At 44.9% G+C, this 15,588-nt stretch overlaps 1 protein-coding gene across 1 annotated transcript; it reads left to right on the top strand.

Annotated features, from left to right (window-relative positions):
* The first annotated feature begins 2,638 nt into the window (after positions 1-2,638).
* LOC115117099 (interleukin-10 receptor subunit beta-like) lies at positions 2,639-15,298 on the top strand. The gene is made up of 7 exons (XM_029645557.2): positions 2,639-3,017; positions 3,540-3,666; positions 7,109-7,281; positions 7,613-7,767; positions 11,958-12,105; positions 12,281-12,426; positions 14,303-15,298. Exons 1-7 carry the CDS (start codon positions 2,951-2,953, stop codon positions 14,438-14,440), a joined length of 954 nt encoding a protein of 317 aa, XP_029501417.1. The 5' UTR covers positions 2,639-2,950; the 3' UTR covers positions 14,441-15,298.
* Positions 15,299-15,588: the final 290 nt, after the last annotated feature.

The raw sequence follows: 15,588 nt of genomic DNA, 5'->3' as shown, positions 1-15,588 counted from the left end.
ATATCTCCCTCACTGCAGACAGTGTCCTCTCCTCTCCCATCTGGGGTAGCTGGGCTGGGGGTGCGGCCCGGGCTCACAGAGGGCTGTGTCATGGAGGTAGCTGGGGAATGTAACACACCGCCGTAGGTGACAGGGGGACTGGGGAAAAGTCACACACAGCTGTGGGGGAGGGCGCAGCCATGAGTCTCTGCTGCTTTAACTGTTGGAGTAAAGGGTTTGTTGGGTTGAGTGAATGTGACATTAGGGGGCCATGGTGACTTCCGTCCCTCCCTGGAAGCTCAGTGTGCCCCTATTTAGGTCTAACTGGCAGCCTGTGCTCCTAAGAAAGTCCAACCCCAGGATACAAGGGTCCTGCACAGCCGCCACCCACACAGGATGACGCACAGTCCTGCCCCCTACTGTCAGAGTCATTATTCCCTTCCCTTTCATGGGTGCCAGCTCACCTGTGACTGTGCGGAGCTGCACAGTTGTAGGCTCACACTGAGTCCAACCTGGCACAATATCTGGCCTCACCAGGGTTACTGTGGACCCAGTGTCCACCAGGGCGGAGCAGGGCACCCCCTCCACAGTGACAGGGACATGACAAAAGTCCCCAACACAGGTCCGGCCCACCACAACAACAGGCTCCCTCCGCTTGCCCTCGTCTGCTTCTGGGGGAAGTGGAGCCTTGCTTCCCCGTCTGTGCCGGTGGGCTCCTCCTGAAGATGATGGTGGTTGGGATAGAAAGCCAGGGGTCCGCACTACCCGGTCTATGCGGACCCCGAGCCGTTTCCCTGAGCTCTGGGGGACATGGGGCAATCTCGGCGCAGATGGCCTGGCTGGCCACAACCCCAGCAGACCCTGGGACCAGGGCTTGTGTTTCGTGCCGCCTGTAGCGACACAGCCCGAATGAGTTCTGTCATTTCGGCCACCCAAGCAGGCTTTTCCGGCTCCGGGCTGCTCTGCCCCCCCAGCTCGCACAGAGGGTGTGTCTCCCTGCACCCCCACCAAAGCCCCAGCTGAAGCCCCAGGCCACACCAGCTCCCTCTCCAAAGCCATCTCCAAGGCTGTCTGCAATGACTCAGGATGAGCCAGCTGGGTCTGTATGCGCAGCTCCGTAGGGGAGAGCGCCTGTATGAACTGGTCCCGTGCTAGCTCGCTCTGCACGGAGGGGGGCATGTGAGCATACGCCCGCCGAGAGAGGCTCTCAATGTCATTAGCTAGCACCCGTAGAGGCTCTCCAGGCTGCCTGCGTCTATTCCTCAGTTCGGAGCGCAGTAGCCCGGGCTGTACACACTGTCCATAGCGCCTCCTCAGTGCGACGTGTTTCCATTGGTCCCCACTAGTGACAGTAAAAGTAGATTATGGAATGTGTTAAATAAATGTAGCCTATAAAAGACTGTGAAATTATCACGAAATATCAACAACAACAAGTTCGTAAACCAGTCGTGATATTGAATGGTTTCAAACATTCATCTACAATCAAAGCCAATCGATTGACAGCACGTTGGTAGTCAATCGACGCCCTGGCTCTAGTGAGCACCATAATCATGCCTGTCCTCGGGGCTAATCAATATCAAACAGGACAGAGCTTCATCCGTGAGGCATAAAGCCAACTGCAGTGCCCTTTCTTCATCCGACCACCCCCTAAAATGAGCTAACAGTTCAAACTGAGCATGAAAAGCTTCCCAATCCGCCTTACCGGAATACTTCGGGGTCTTAACAGATACGGACGCAGCCGGGAACTGGGCGCCGCCATGTTTGTTTACATCCTGAGCCCCAGATTCCTCGTCACGCCGCGTCGACGTCGCCACTTCGGTCCGCCCACCAGAATCCGCGCGAAATACACTCGACGAAGCACTCATGCCCGCTTCAGCCACCATCACTCTAACGTCCTCCCTCAAGCGGCCTCTGCGCTCCGACGCCCTGGCGATCTCCTCAGACAGAACCCCGACGTCCATTCACACGCACCTCCTTGGCCATAATCGTCCCCTACCTCCACCTTCACTTTCGGATTCCCTCGAAGCATTTTCAATCCCCGTTCTCACCTACGGTAGCTAGCCACATAAGTCAGCTAGCTAGCTGGCTAACTTGTATCAACGTTTTTACTTCTGACACCAATGTAATGACCTGACTAGATCATAAATTAACAATTGTCCAGACAGAGGCTTGAGTTTGCGAATTGACGGTTTATTGAACCAACTTTACACAGGCTACTGTTTGGGCCGTAGCACACGCCAAATAGATGACAGATAACCCACAAGCCAATCGTGACCTTCTCTTGTGAAGCCCAGACGTAAGAGAGAGAGAACAAAGGCTGAACCTGGTCTTAACTTCCAATGCCCAACCCCCCTCCACGGCACTCCGCCAACCACCAGGATGCCTGGCATCAGAACATTCCAGGCATTCCCGTGATTGGCAGATAGCAGGTTGATTGACATGTCGGACCCCGCGAACACCGGGTACTGGTCAGTACAACACAACCACCTCCTAGCCTAGCACATAACACACAGCTGTCTGTGCGGGTCGCTACAGTATGAAATGTGGAGTGAATCTATATAGTTATGGCGAAACATCACGTGCCCTGTTTTCTATCGAACGTATCAGGCAATCATTTACTCGAAAAACACTGCTCATTCAATCATAATTTGTCGCAATAAAGTAAGACAAAATAAAGATCCACCCCTTTCGAACGGATACACATTTTGTCGATCTTTTGAAAATGAATATTATATCTGCCGTTTCCATTAAGGTAAAACAAGCCTAAAGGTTTTTTCCGACATCGACTAAACTTGGTTCAATAGAAACCTGCCCGGGCTTCTTCTGTATTTATATCACTCAGCTTGGTTTCGCTTCCCCGCAATTCTCCGCCCTTTCAGAAAGTACACAATAAACTCTCAAGAGCGGCCTGAAGCAAATATAGCGGAACATTTCAGTGTCGCTGGACAGCACAGAACATCTATTGGGCAACATGCAATCTACGGTGTTTACTATCTCGTTTGTCAAACTATTCTGCTTAACTTTACATGGAATGACAGGTCAGTATTTCTCTTTCGACTTTACCACAGCATAGTCTACCAACGTGCTGTCAATCGATTGGCTTTGATTGTAGATGAATGTTTGAAACCATTCAATATCACGACTGGTTTACGAACTTGTTGTTGTTGATATTTCGTGATAATTTCACAGTCTTTTATAGGCTACATTTATTTAACACATTCCATAATCTACTTTTACTGTCACTAGTGGGGACCAATGGAAACACGTCGCATGTTGGTCTCTGTTAGATTGACATACTGATGATGTAGGCTAAATATACACATAGACATAGGCTTAAGGTTTCATATACTATATGTGGTCAAGAGTGTTCATCTCGAGGAAGTGCAATGGGCTTAATTTATTTCTCTCTAAAAAAAAAAAAACTCTTAAAATCGGCCAATACATATAAAATACAATTTTCCTCATCAGACTCAATACCCTTGTGTATCTAAAGCCTGTAATCCCCCTGAATGATGTGTATTTGTCAATATGTTCAACTGTGTATAACTGTGCTTTTACAGCAGTGTTAGCTGAACTTCCAAGTCCCAGTAACATCAGAATTACCTCCATCAACATGGGACTAGTGTTGGAGTGGGATCCCCCTCAGAACCACACGGGAAACCTCACCTACAGATCAGAATACAAGTGGTAATATGAACACAACCAAACAACACAACCAAGTGAGGGTGAACATTTAAATATGGCACACTTCCTGCTGGGAAAGAGGAGAAATGACACACCCACAAGTTGTCGTCCCCAGAAGAATCTGTGTCATACACCCTCACACACACACACGCACACACACACACACACACACACATCAACATACACATCAACATACACTCACTATATCTATAAGGAATAGGTGCAACTATTTCACTTTTTTTTTTTATTTTTTTTACACAATACTTGTCAGAACGGGTTTCAGGCATACAAACAGCGTACATACACTGAACAAACAAACCACTTACAAACACTGGTAACAATAGTATTTTTTTTTAAAAATGTTACCTTTATTTTACTAGGCAAGTCAGTTAAGAACAAATTCTTATTTTCAATGACGGCCTAGGAACAGTGGGTTAACTGCCTGTTCAGGGGCAGAACGACAGATTTGTACCTTGTCAGCTCGGGGATTCGAACTTGCAACCTTTCAGTTACTAGTCCAACACTCTTACCAATAGGCTACCTGCTGGTTACTAGTCCAACGCTCTAACCACTAGGCTACCTGCTGGTTACTAGTCCAACGCTCTAACCACTAGGCTACCTGCTGGTCACTAGTCCAACACTCTAACCACTAGGCTACCTGCTGGTCACTAGTCCAACGCTCTAACCACTAGGCTACCTGCTGGTTACTAGTCCAATGCTCTAACCACTAGGCTACCTGCTGGTTACTAGTCCAACACTCTTACCAATAGGCTACCTGCTGGTCACTAGTCCAACGCTCTAACCACTAGGCTACCTGCTGGTTACTAGTCCAACGCTCTAACTAGGCTACCTGCTGGTTACTAGTCCAATGCTCTAACCACTAGGCTACCTGCTGGTCACTAGTCCAACGCTCTAACCACTAGGCTACCTGCTGGTTACTAGTCCAACGCTCTAACTAGGCTACCTGCTGGTTACTAGTCCAATGCTCTAACCACTAGGCTACCTGCTGGTCACTAGTCCAACGCTCTAACCACTAGGCTACCTGCTGGTTACTAGTCCAACGCTCTAACCAATAGGCTACCTGCTGGTTACTAGTCCAACGCTCTAACCACTAGGCTACCTGCTGGTCACTAGTCCAACGCTCAAACCACTAGGCTACCTGCTGGTTACTAGTCCAATGCTCTAACCACTAGGCTACCTGCTGGTTACTAGTCCAATGCTCTAACCAATAGGCTACCTGCTGGTCACTAGTCCAACGCTCTAACCACTAGGCTACCTGCTGGTTACTAGTCCAACGCTCTAACTAGGCTACCTGCTGGTTACTAGTCCAATGCTCTAACCACTAGGCTACCTGCTGGTCACTAGTCCAACGCTCTAACCACTAGGCTACCTGCTGGTTACTAGTCCAACGCTCTAACCAATAGGCTACCTGCTGGTTACTAGTCCAACGCTCTAACCACTAGGCTACCTGCTGGTTACTAGTCCAATGCTCTAACCACTAGGCTACCTGCTGGTTACTAGTCCAACGCTCTAACCACTAGGCTACCTGCTGGTTACTAGTCCAACGCTCTAACCACTAGGCTACCTGCTGGTTACTAGTCCAACGCTCTAACCACTAGGCTACCTGCTGGTTACTAGTCCAACGCTCTAACCACTAGGCTACCTGCTGGTTACTAGTCCAACGCTCTAACCACTAGGCTACCTGCTGGTTACTAGTCCAACGCTCTAACCACTAGGCTACCTGCTGGCTAGTACGCTCTAACCAATAGGCTACCTGCTGGTTACTAGTCCAACGCTCTAACCAATAGGCTACCTGCTGGTTACTAGTCCAACGCTCTAACCAATAGGCTACCTGCTGGTTACTAGTCCAACGCTCTAACCACTAGGCTACCTGCTGGTTACTAGTCCAACGCTCTAACTAGGCTACCTGCTGGTTACTAGTCCAACGCTCTAACCACTAGGCTACCTGCTGGTCACTAGTCCAACACTCTAACCACTAGGCTACCTGCTGGTTACTAGTCCAACGCTCTAACCACTAGGCTACCTGCTGGTCACTAGTCCAACGCTCTAACCACTAGGCGACCTGCTGGTCACTAGTCCAACGCTCTAACCACTAGGCTACCTGCTGGTTACTAGTCCAACGCTCTAACCACTAGGCTACCTGCTGGTTACTAGTGTTGGCTCTAACAACTAGGCTAACTGCTGGTTACTAGTCCAACGCTCTAACCACTAGGCTACCTGCTGGTTACTAGTCCAACGCTCTAACCACTAGGCTACCTGCTGGTCACTAGTCCAACGCTCTAACCACTAGGCTACCTGCTGGTTACTAGTCCAACGCTCTAACCACTAGGCTACCTGCTGGTTACTAGTCCAACGCTCTAACTAGGCTACCTGCTGGTTACTAGTCCAACGCTCTAACCACTAGGCTACCTGCTGGTTACTAGTTCAACGCTCTAACCACTAGGCTACCTGCTGGTTACTAGTCCAACGCTCTAACTAGGCTACCTGCTGGTTACTAGTCCAACACTCTAACTAGGCTACCTGCTGGTTACTAGTCCAACGCTCTATCCGGCAGGGTAGCCTAGTGGTTAGAGCGTTGGACTAGTAACCAGAAGGTTGCAAGTTCAAACCCCCGAGCTGACAAGGTACAAATCTGTCGTTCTGCCCCTGAACAGGCAGTTAACCCACTGTTCCTAGGCCGTCATTGAAAATAAGAATTTAAATAAAGGTTTAAAAAATAAAAAATAAAAAACACTAGGCTACCTGCTGGTCACCAGTCCAACGCTCTAACCACTAGGCTACCTGCTGGTCACTAGTCCAACACTCTAACCACTAGGCTACCTGCTGGTCACTAGTCCAACACTCTAACCACTAGGCTACCTGCTGGTCACTAGTCCAACGCTCTAACCACTAGGCTACCTGCTGGTCACTAGTCCAACGCTCTAACCACTAGGCTACCTGCTGGTCACTAGTCCAACGCTCTAACCACTAGGCTACCTGCTGGTCACTAGTCCAACGCTCTAACCACTAGGCTACCTGCTGGTCACTAGTCCAACGCTCTAACCACTAGGCTACCTGCTGGTCACTAGTCCAACGCTCTAACCACTAGGCTACCTGCTGGTCACTAGTCCAACGCTCTAACCACTAGGCTACCTGCTGGTCACTAGTCCAACGCTCTAACCACTAGGCTACCTGCTGGTTACTAGTCCACTAGTCCAACACGCTGGTTACTAGTCCACTAGTCCAACACTCTAACCACTAGGCTACCTGCCACCCCTCCACTCTAACCACTAGGCTACCTGTCACCTCTCCACTCTAACCACTAGGCTACCTGCCACCCCTCCACTCTAACGACTAGGCTACCTGTCGCCCCTCCACTCTAACCACTAGGCTACCCTGCCGTCTACCCCAATAATAACACAGTGGTGTCTTGTTTTGAACACAGGAAGAGCATCAGGAACAGCTACCGGGTCGTATGTTTGGACACAACTGCCCTATGCTGTGACTTCACCAGACATCTAAACAAATTTGGAGTGTACACTTTGCAAGTGAGGGCAGAACGAGAGGGAGAGACATCTCACTGGGTGGAGACTAAGGAGTTTGTCATGGATGAACACAGTGAGTTCATAGTTACCCATCTGTAACTTCAATCTACATAAGGATTTCATAACACATTCATAACCTACCTAATACATACATGGGCATTTCATAGTATTTTTTTTTTTTGCAGTGCACTAGAGATGGGTATGACAATGTAATAACAGGTACTGTTAAACTAGAGGTCAGGGCAAAGCAGAGTGTATCATTACAGACTGGGGCCTGACAGCTTTTGCTCTTTAATGGACTATGGTGATCCGCTAGCAGATGCCATGTCATTTCTTTACCCCTGAGAGGTCGCCACTTCCTTTCGGTCACTTTCTTTCCCATGTCTCTCTGTCTCTCTCCACAGCCACTTTAGGCCCTCCCAGTGTGACTCTAGTCTCCAGTGGTGCGAACATTGAAGTGAGCATCGAAGACCCAGTGCTCAGGATCTCTGAGTTTAAAGAGATCTACAATCATGCAACCTTTAACATCACCTACTGGAAGGAGGGCCAGGAGAAGAAGGTATGGTGGCCATTTTACTTTCCATCTGGGATTATACATTTGAAGTGTAATGTCCACTGCCTACAACCAGGGGATCTGAGGAATGGCGAAACAAAGTAAAGCAGTTTGCCTGACCTTTCACATCTGATGTCATAGTGACAGTAGCCAATAAGGAGTATGAGATGCAGGTTTAGGGTCTGAGCACATAAACTACTTTCCATCTGCCAATGGTGAACTTGATAACCGTAGGGGTGATCATCTGGTGACACATTGAGTACGGTTACATGCACACAATAATGGGATTATTGTAGATAGATTAATATATAATGGGATTATTGTAGATAGATTAATATATAATGGGATTATTGTAGATAGATTAATATATAATGGGATTATTGTAGATAGATTAATATATAATGGGATTATTGTAGATAGATTAATATATAATGGGATTATTGTAGATAGATTAATATATAATGGGATTATAGATTAATATATAATGGATTAATATATATATGGGATTATTGTAGATAGATTAATATATAATGGGATTATTGTAGATAGATTAATATATAATGGGATTATTGTAGATAGATTAATATATAATGGGATTATTGTAGATAGATTAATATATAATGGGATTATTGTAGATAGATTAATATATAATGGGATTATTGTAGATTAATATAATAGTTTGATATAGAACGTTTACATGCTTTGCAAGAAGGAACGATTTCCCTAATAATCCTCTTTTAACTTAGATACATCTGAAATCAGACTACCGGATGGCGCTCTGATAAATGCAGAAAATCGTCAATCAAAAATAATATTATACCACAGCAATCATGTTTATTTTTGGGAAGTATATTTGAGTTTGGACGTATAAAGTTTGGCTAACGCTTTTTTATTTTAAGGGGGTCCTTATTACAGTGGTCCTTATTAGTGGTCCTTATTAGTGGTCCTTATTACAGTGGTCCTTATTAGTGGTCCTTATAACAGTGGTCCTTATTAGTGGTCCTTATTGGTGGTTCTTATTAGTGGTCCTTATTAGTGGTCCTTATTAGTGGTCCTTATTACAGTGGTCCTTATTAGTGGTCCTTATTACAGTGGTCCTTATTAGTGGTCCTTATTAGTGGTCCTTATTAGTGGTTCTTATTAGTGGTCCTTATTACAGTGGTCCTTATTAGTGGTCCTTATTAGTGGTCCTTATTACAGTGGTCCTTATTAGTGGTTCTTATTAGTGGTCCTTATTAGTGGTCCTTATTACAGTGGTCCTTATTAGTGGTTCTTATTAGTGGTCCTTATTACAGTGGTCCTTATTAGTGGTCCTTATTAGTGGTCCTTATTAGTGGTTCTTATTAGTGGTTCTTATTAGTGGTCCTTATTAGTGGTCCTTATTAGTGGTCCTTATTAGTGGTCCTTATTAGTGGTTCTTATTAGTGGTCCTTATTAGTAGTCCTTATTAGTGGTCCTTATTAGTAGTCCTTATTAGTGGTCCTTATTAGTAGTCCTTATTACAGTGGTCCTTATTAGTGGTCCTTATTAGTGGTTCTTATTAGTGGTCCTTATTAGTGGTCCTTATTACAGTGGTCCTTATTACAGTGGTCCTTATTAGTGGTCCTTATTACAGTGGTCCTTATTAGTGGTCCTTATTAGTGGTCCTTATTACAGTGGTCCTTATTAGTGTTCCTTATTAGAGGTGTAACAATGAATGTTTGTTTTCCATGCTTGTGATAAAAGGTCAGGTTGCCCAATACATTCACCAACTTAGTGTTTAGTTTCTTAACAGCTGCGTACAGTTACAACTGTCACAAAGGTTGTGACCCCTCGTCGGTGCGCTGGGTGTCTCAATAGATTTTTTTTTATTCAATAGGCTCTGATTACTTAGCCATGAAAATGCACTGTTGTAAATATATCTCCACTCAATGTTATTGCTAGCGGTTGCCACCAAAATAAAGTGTACCAATCTGGGTTAACTTGGTCATCCCAGATGAGGAATAAATACCCTGTTTCATAACATATAACATTTAAATGTCTGCCTAAGTACAATGTAATTACTAGGAGTTACACAGGATGTAGATACACTTCATTTGAACTATCTACATCCTGTCTAGAGGTGTACTTACTTGTAACTAATGTAATGTAACTAACTACAGTACATGATCCATACGGACAATCTGGCCCTCCATTTTAAAGCTTCCGGAAGTTTAATTCCAGAATTCACTTCATTTCTGTACCTTGTTGTGAAGGGAAACTTCCGGAAGCTTTAAAATGAGGGCCGCTCAAGATGAACTTAATTTTATCTAGCTACAGCCTGTGTAAAACCTTAGTAATTACATTGTACTTGGGCAAAACATTAAATGTACTATGCTTTGAAACAATGTGGGGGGTTTTTTCACAGCTGGGATGGCACCCATTATTAGATCCCAGTCAGTGAGATTGCCTTACTGATCTGTTTTTGCCAGCTCAACCAAGTTAACTTTATTTTGGAGTCAAGTGCTAGCAACAACACTGAGTGAAGACACAGTATAGGATGAACAGTGCACATTCAAGGGTAAGTAATTAGAGCCTATTGAGCATAGGCTCCCTCACAGTGCAGTATCACCGCAGTACACTGCAGTATAAAGGCAGTTATAGTGCAGTATGACCGCAGTACACTGCAGTATAAAGGCAGTTATAATGCAGTATCACCGCAGTACACTGCAGTATAAAGGCAGTTATAGTGCAGTATCACCGCAGTACACTGCAGTATAAAGGCAGTTATAATGCAGTATCACCGCAGTACACTGCAGTATAAAGGCAGTTATAGTGCAGTATCACCGCAGTACACTGCAGTATAAAGGCAGTTATAGTGCAGTATGACCGCAGTACACTGCAGTATAAAGGCAGTTATAGTGCAGTATGACCGCAGTACACTGCAGTATAAAGGCAGTTATAATGCAGTATCACCGCAGTACACTGCAGTATAAAGGCAGTTATAGTGCAGTATCACCGCAGTACACTGCAGTATAAAGGCAGTTATAGTGCAGTATGACCGCAGTACACTGCAGTATAAAGGCAGTTATAGTGCAGTATGACCGCAGTACACTGCAGTATAAAGGCAGTTATAGTGCAGTATCACCGCAGTACACTGCAGTATAAAGGCAGTTATAGTGCAGTATGACCGCAGTACACTGCAGTATAAAGGCAGTTATAATGCAGTATGACCGCAGTACACTGCAGTATAAAGGCAGTTATAGTGCAGTACGCTCCAAAATAAATAAATAACTTTTTTTACTGCAGTACTTTTGCAGTGTAACTGCAGTTGTTCTGCAATTAATGTGTCCAAAATACCACAGTCGACTGCAGTTATTGCACTTTTACTGTAGTTTCTCAGGCATCCAGCACACCGACGAGGGGGTCACAACCTTTGTGACAGTTATAACTGTATGCATCTGAGAAGAAACAGGACACTGCGTTGGTGAATGTGGTGGCACACCGACGAGGGGGTCACAACTTACAAACAGTTATAACTGTATGCATCTGAGAAGAAACACGACACTGCGTTGGTGAATGTGGTGGCACAACGACGAGGGGGTCACAACTTTTGTGACAGTTATAACTGTATGCATCTGAGAAGAAGTGAAAACACACAAAGTTGGTGAATTTAGTGGGAAACCTGCCCATTTGAAACAAGCATGGTAACAACCATTCATTGTTACACCTCTGTAATTACATACTGCAACTACTACTAGGAGTTGTTACTGTTAACTCTAATAGTTGTTACAGTGTAAATGCACGGTTGATTGCGGTGTAGTAAAGATCCCTTTAAAAGGAAGTGTTACCGAAGTTTGTACTACTGTATGTGAAAGCTACTTCTGAGACACATACATTCAGTTGTTCCCGAACTCACTTAAATCGCGCTGAGGGAGGACGGCTCGGATGGTGCTAGCCCACGCGCAGATCAATTACACTGCTGGATCGCCGATTTACATGTCCTAATCATTTAAAAGATGGCTCAGAAAAAAAACAGATATTTAAATCGGCGTATGCTTACTTTAATTTTGACCGTACGCCAATTTTTAAGATAATCAGAGTAAGGTGTTTACATGACTATTGCATAATGTGCCAGCTGCCAATCAGTTTAATATGAAAGAATTACAATGTGTGTAAAACATACTCATTGCGTGGTGCTCACTGCTTCCTTAATTCTCCTCTATCACCCCCTGCAGGTCAAACGGATGAATGGCATCCAACTGCATGAAGTGGTGTTGGAGCTGGAGCAATGGACCAGGTACTGTTTTCAGGTCTGGGTGGTAACCGAAAGGTTCTTCAAACAAAGCCAGCCCAGCAACGTTACGTGTGAGAGCACCGCTAAGGGTGAGCGCCATCTCTCTCTCTTTCTTGTCCTCCCTTTTTCTACATCTGTTAAAAAACACAAATTATGACTATTAGATTGTTGCCTTCAATGATTCTCCGAGTACAAGTCTACTCTTTGCTCAACTCAATTCTTCGTCCCCGGTGTCCACTTTCCCCAACCCCAAACCGTCTGCAGGCAAGGACAGGCCCTGGGTGATGGCCCTGGGGATGTTTGTGGTGATGGCTGTGTCTGTGCCCCTGGTGGTTCTAGCATTCTGGCACTGCTACAGGGTGGTCAGCTTCCTCAGACCCAAGGTCAAGCTGCCTGGACATTTCACAGTGGTCAGTATGGCGCATGATCAGTGTGTTTTAATGACTAATACACTGTGTGTTTCTTTGTGTGTAGTAACTGTATCATTTGTTCTTTTGCAAACCCGTAAATTACATGTTCATGCTGCTGTTTAGGGGAAGAAAATGTAAAAAAGGACTGTCAATGAGGCTCTGTCTTTGGCTGAGTTCCATGTAATCAGTGTGTCCTGTTATATCTTGACATAATAATGAATGGTTTTAGTCTAATCTCTTGTGGACAGACTGCTTAAACATAAATGTGCATCTGTTCTGCCAGTGTAATCGATGTGAAATGGCTAGCTAGTTAGCGGTGGTGCGCGCTAATAGCGTTTCAACCGGTGACGTCACTCGCTCTGAGACCTTAAAGTAGGTGTTCCCCTTGCTCTGCAAGTGCTGTCGCGGCGTTTGTGCGATGCTTCGTGGGTGTCAGTTGTCTATGTTTTTATTTTACTAGGCAAGTCAGTTAAGAACAAATTCTTATTTTCAATGACGGCCCAGGAACTGCCTGTTCAGCTCGGGGATTTGAACTTGCAACCTTCCGTATACTAGTCCAACGCCCTAACCACTAGGCTACCCTGCCGCCCCGTGTGCAGAGGGTGCGAGCGCGGGTTGGGGCGAGGGGACGGATGAAAGTTAAACTGTTACACACGAACCTGGGCCGCTCGTCTTTTCAGATCGCTGCAGCTAGCGACCTTGTCAGCTCGGGGATTTGAACTTGCAACCTTCCGTATACTAGTCCAACGCCCTAACCACTAGGCTACCCTGCCGCCCCGTGTGCAGAGGGTGCGAGCGCGGGTTGGGGCGAGGGGACGGATGAAAGTTAAACTGTTACACACGAACCTGGGCCGCTCGTCTTTTCAGATCGCTGCAGCTAGCGACTGGAACGAGCTGCAACAAACACTCAAACTGGACAATTTTATCTCAATCTCCTCATTCAAAGACTTAATCATGGACGCTCTTACTGACAGTTGTGACTGCTTTGGGTGATGTATTGTTGTCTCTACCTTCTTGCCATTTGCGCTGTTGTCTGTGCCCAACAATGTTTGTACCCTGTTTTGTGCTGCTACTGTGTTGTTGCTGCCATGCCATGTTATTGTCTTTAGGTCTCTCTTTATGTAGTGTAGCTCTGTTGTCGTGATGTGTGTTTTGTCCTATATTTAATCCCAGCCCCCGTCCCCGCAGGAGGCCTTTTGCCTTATGGTAGGCCGTCATTGTAAATAAGAATTGTTCTTATTTGACTTGCCTAGTTAAATAAATAAAATATGACCAAATTTCACAAGGTTTTTGGTTAATTGAGATTAGTCTGAAAGGCCTTTAAGGCGTCCTCATGCTTCCCAACCCGAAACAGTTCAGAATAGTTCGTGCATATATTACAACATTTTGTGACTTTTTCGTTCGGTTTAGTCTCCGTCAAGAGTTGTTGTTTTTTTGGCTCTTTGTGCGCACAGGATTTTTTCTCAAGGCAAGCCGAAGTTGGTAGCCTACACACCTTGTCTGTGATTGATCAACAGTAGGGATTCTTAAATTAAGTGTTTATTGTCTTTCAACAAGAGACAAAGCATGCACATTTTTTTCACTTGAGAAATTCTGCACCAAAGATCTTAGATGTAAAATTGCGTGACTAAGATCTCTTCTGCAAAATAATGTCAAAATGAATGTTATATCTCTTGAGTTATATTAGATTCATTCTGTCTATTAATTCTAGAATTCTATTTAGATAGACAAACAGAACTATTGGTGTTTTTGTTCCAATTTTTTAAGTGAATATCTTTTAATTAAGGGAGTATGCGAGCACACTAATTCGGTTTTCAAGCTGACGCCTTTAGTGTGACCACTGTCTCCTCTCCCCTCCCCTCCCCACCCCATGCAGTACTTGTTGGATCCTCAGTGCTCCTCCATCCTGGCCTTGCAGAGCAGCCCCCAGCCTGATGAGGTGTACCATGAGGTCAGCATCATGCCTGCGGGGACAGAGACAGAGAGAGAGCGCCCTCTGGTGGACAGAACATAAAGCACATAACCAGACTGACTGACAATACAAAAGAAAGGCAGTGTTCGAGAGCATCAACACCGCGACTGACAGGCCGATCTATAAATAATATTAAGTTGTTGTTTATGATGCAAGGTGATTGGTTGATCAGTCAGTCTTGACTCGCCTTTAATGTCGGCTGCACCCAATCACAAAGATCTTGAAGTGGATGGGGAAGATATGGGTGAAAGACTGATGTGAGGAAGAAACGAAGACATCAATGGATGGCAGAGAAGAGGACGTATCTCTTAGTGAGAAATAATAGTCTAACTGCCATCAGGGATTTAGTTATTTATTTATCCCTGTGATGAAATTCTAAGAGAGATAATTTAGTGTAATGCAGGTGTCATCTACTAGATTCAGCTGCAGGCCCGATTTTTATCTCTTGGGGGTTTGGAAAAAAGAATTACAAATCATTTGTGATCGTATGCAAATTAGCCGCAAGAACCCAAACAAATATATTTGACTGAAACAATCATTTCAGACCTTGTTTCCATTTGTATACAATCACATGTTCCTCTCTATGATGCCTAAAATCACTACGAGCTGATTTCCTGCTGTTAAAAATAAAATAAAACATTTGACTGAGAACTTGTGATATCGTGAGTATAGGGCAATGGAATGGTGACCCACTATTCCACCAGAGAGAGTTCTCATTATGAGCTGACTGATACGACACACTCCAAATAATTTTATGGAAAATCAAGACATCATGACATCATCAGCAATGGGTCTACAATGGATTCTGAAAGTATTCAGCCCCCTTCACTTTTTCCTCATTTTGTTGCATTACAGCCTTATTCTAAAATGTATTAAAAATATATATTTAAAAAATCCTCATCAATCTACACATTTTGTATTTGTATTTACTAGGGATCCCCATTAGTTCCTGCCAAGACTCTTCCTGGGGTTTATAATGGATCCCCCATTAGTTCCTGCCAAGACTCTTCCTGGGGTTTATAATGGATCCCCCATTAGTTCCTGCCAAGACTCTTCCTGGGGTTTATAATGGATCCCCATTAGTTCCTGCCAAGACTCTTCCTGGGGTTTATAATGGATCCCCATTAGTTCCTGCCAAGACTCTTCCTGGGGTTTATAATGGATCCCCATTAGCTGCTGCCAAGACTCTT

Source organism: Oncorhynchus nerka, linkage group LG3 (assembly GCF_034236695.1).
Source record: "Oncorhynchus nerka isolate Pitt River linkage group LG3, Oner_Uvic_2.0, whole genome shotgun sequence".
Lineage (NCBI taxonomy): Eukaryota > Metazoa > Chordata > Actinopteri > Salmoniformes > Salmonidae > Oncorhynchus > Oncorhynchus nerka.
This window is presented reverse-complemented; position numbering and strand designations above follow the sequence as displayed.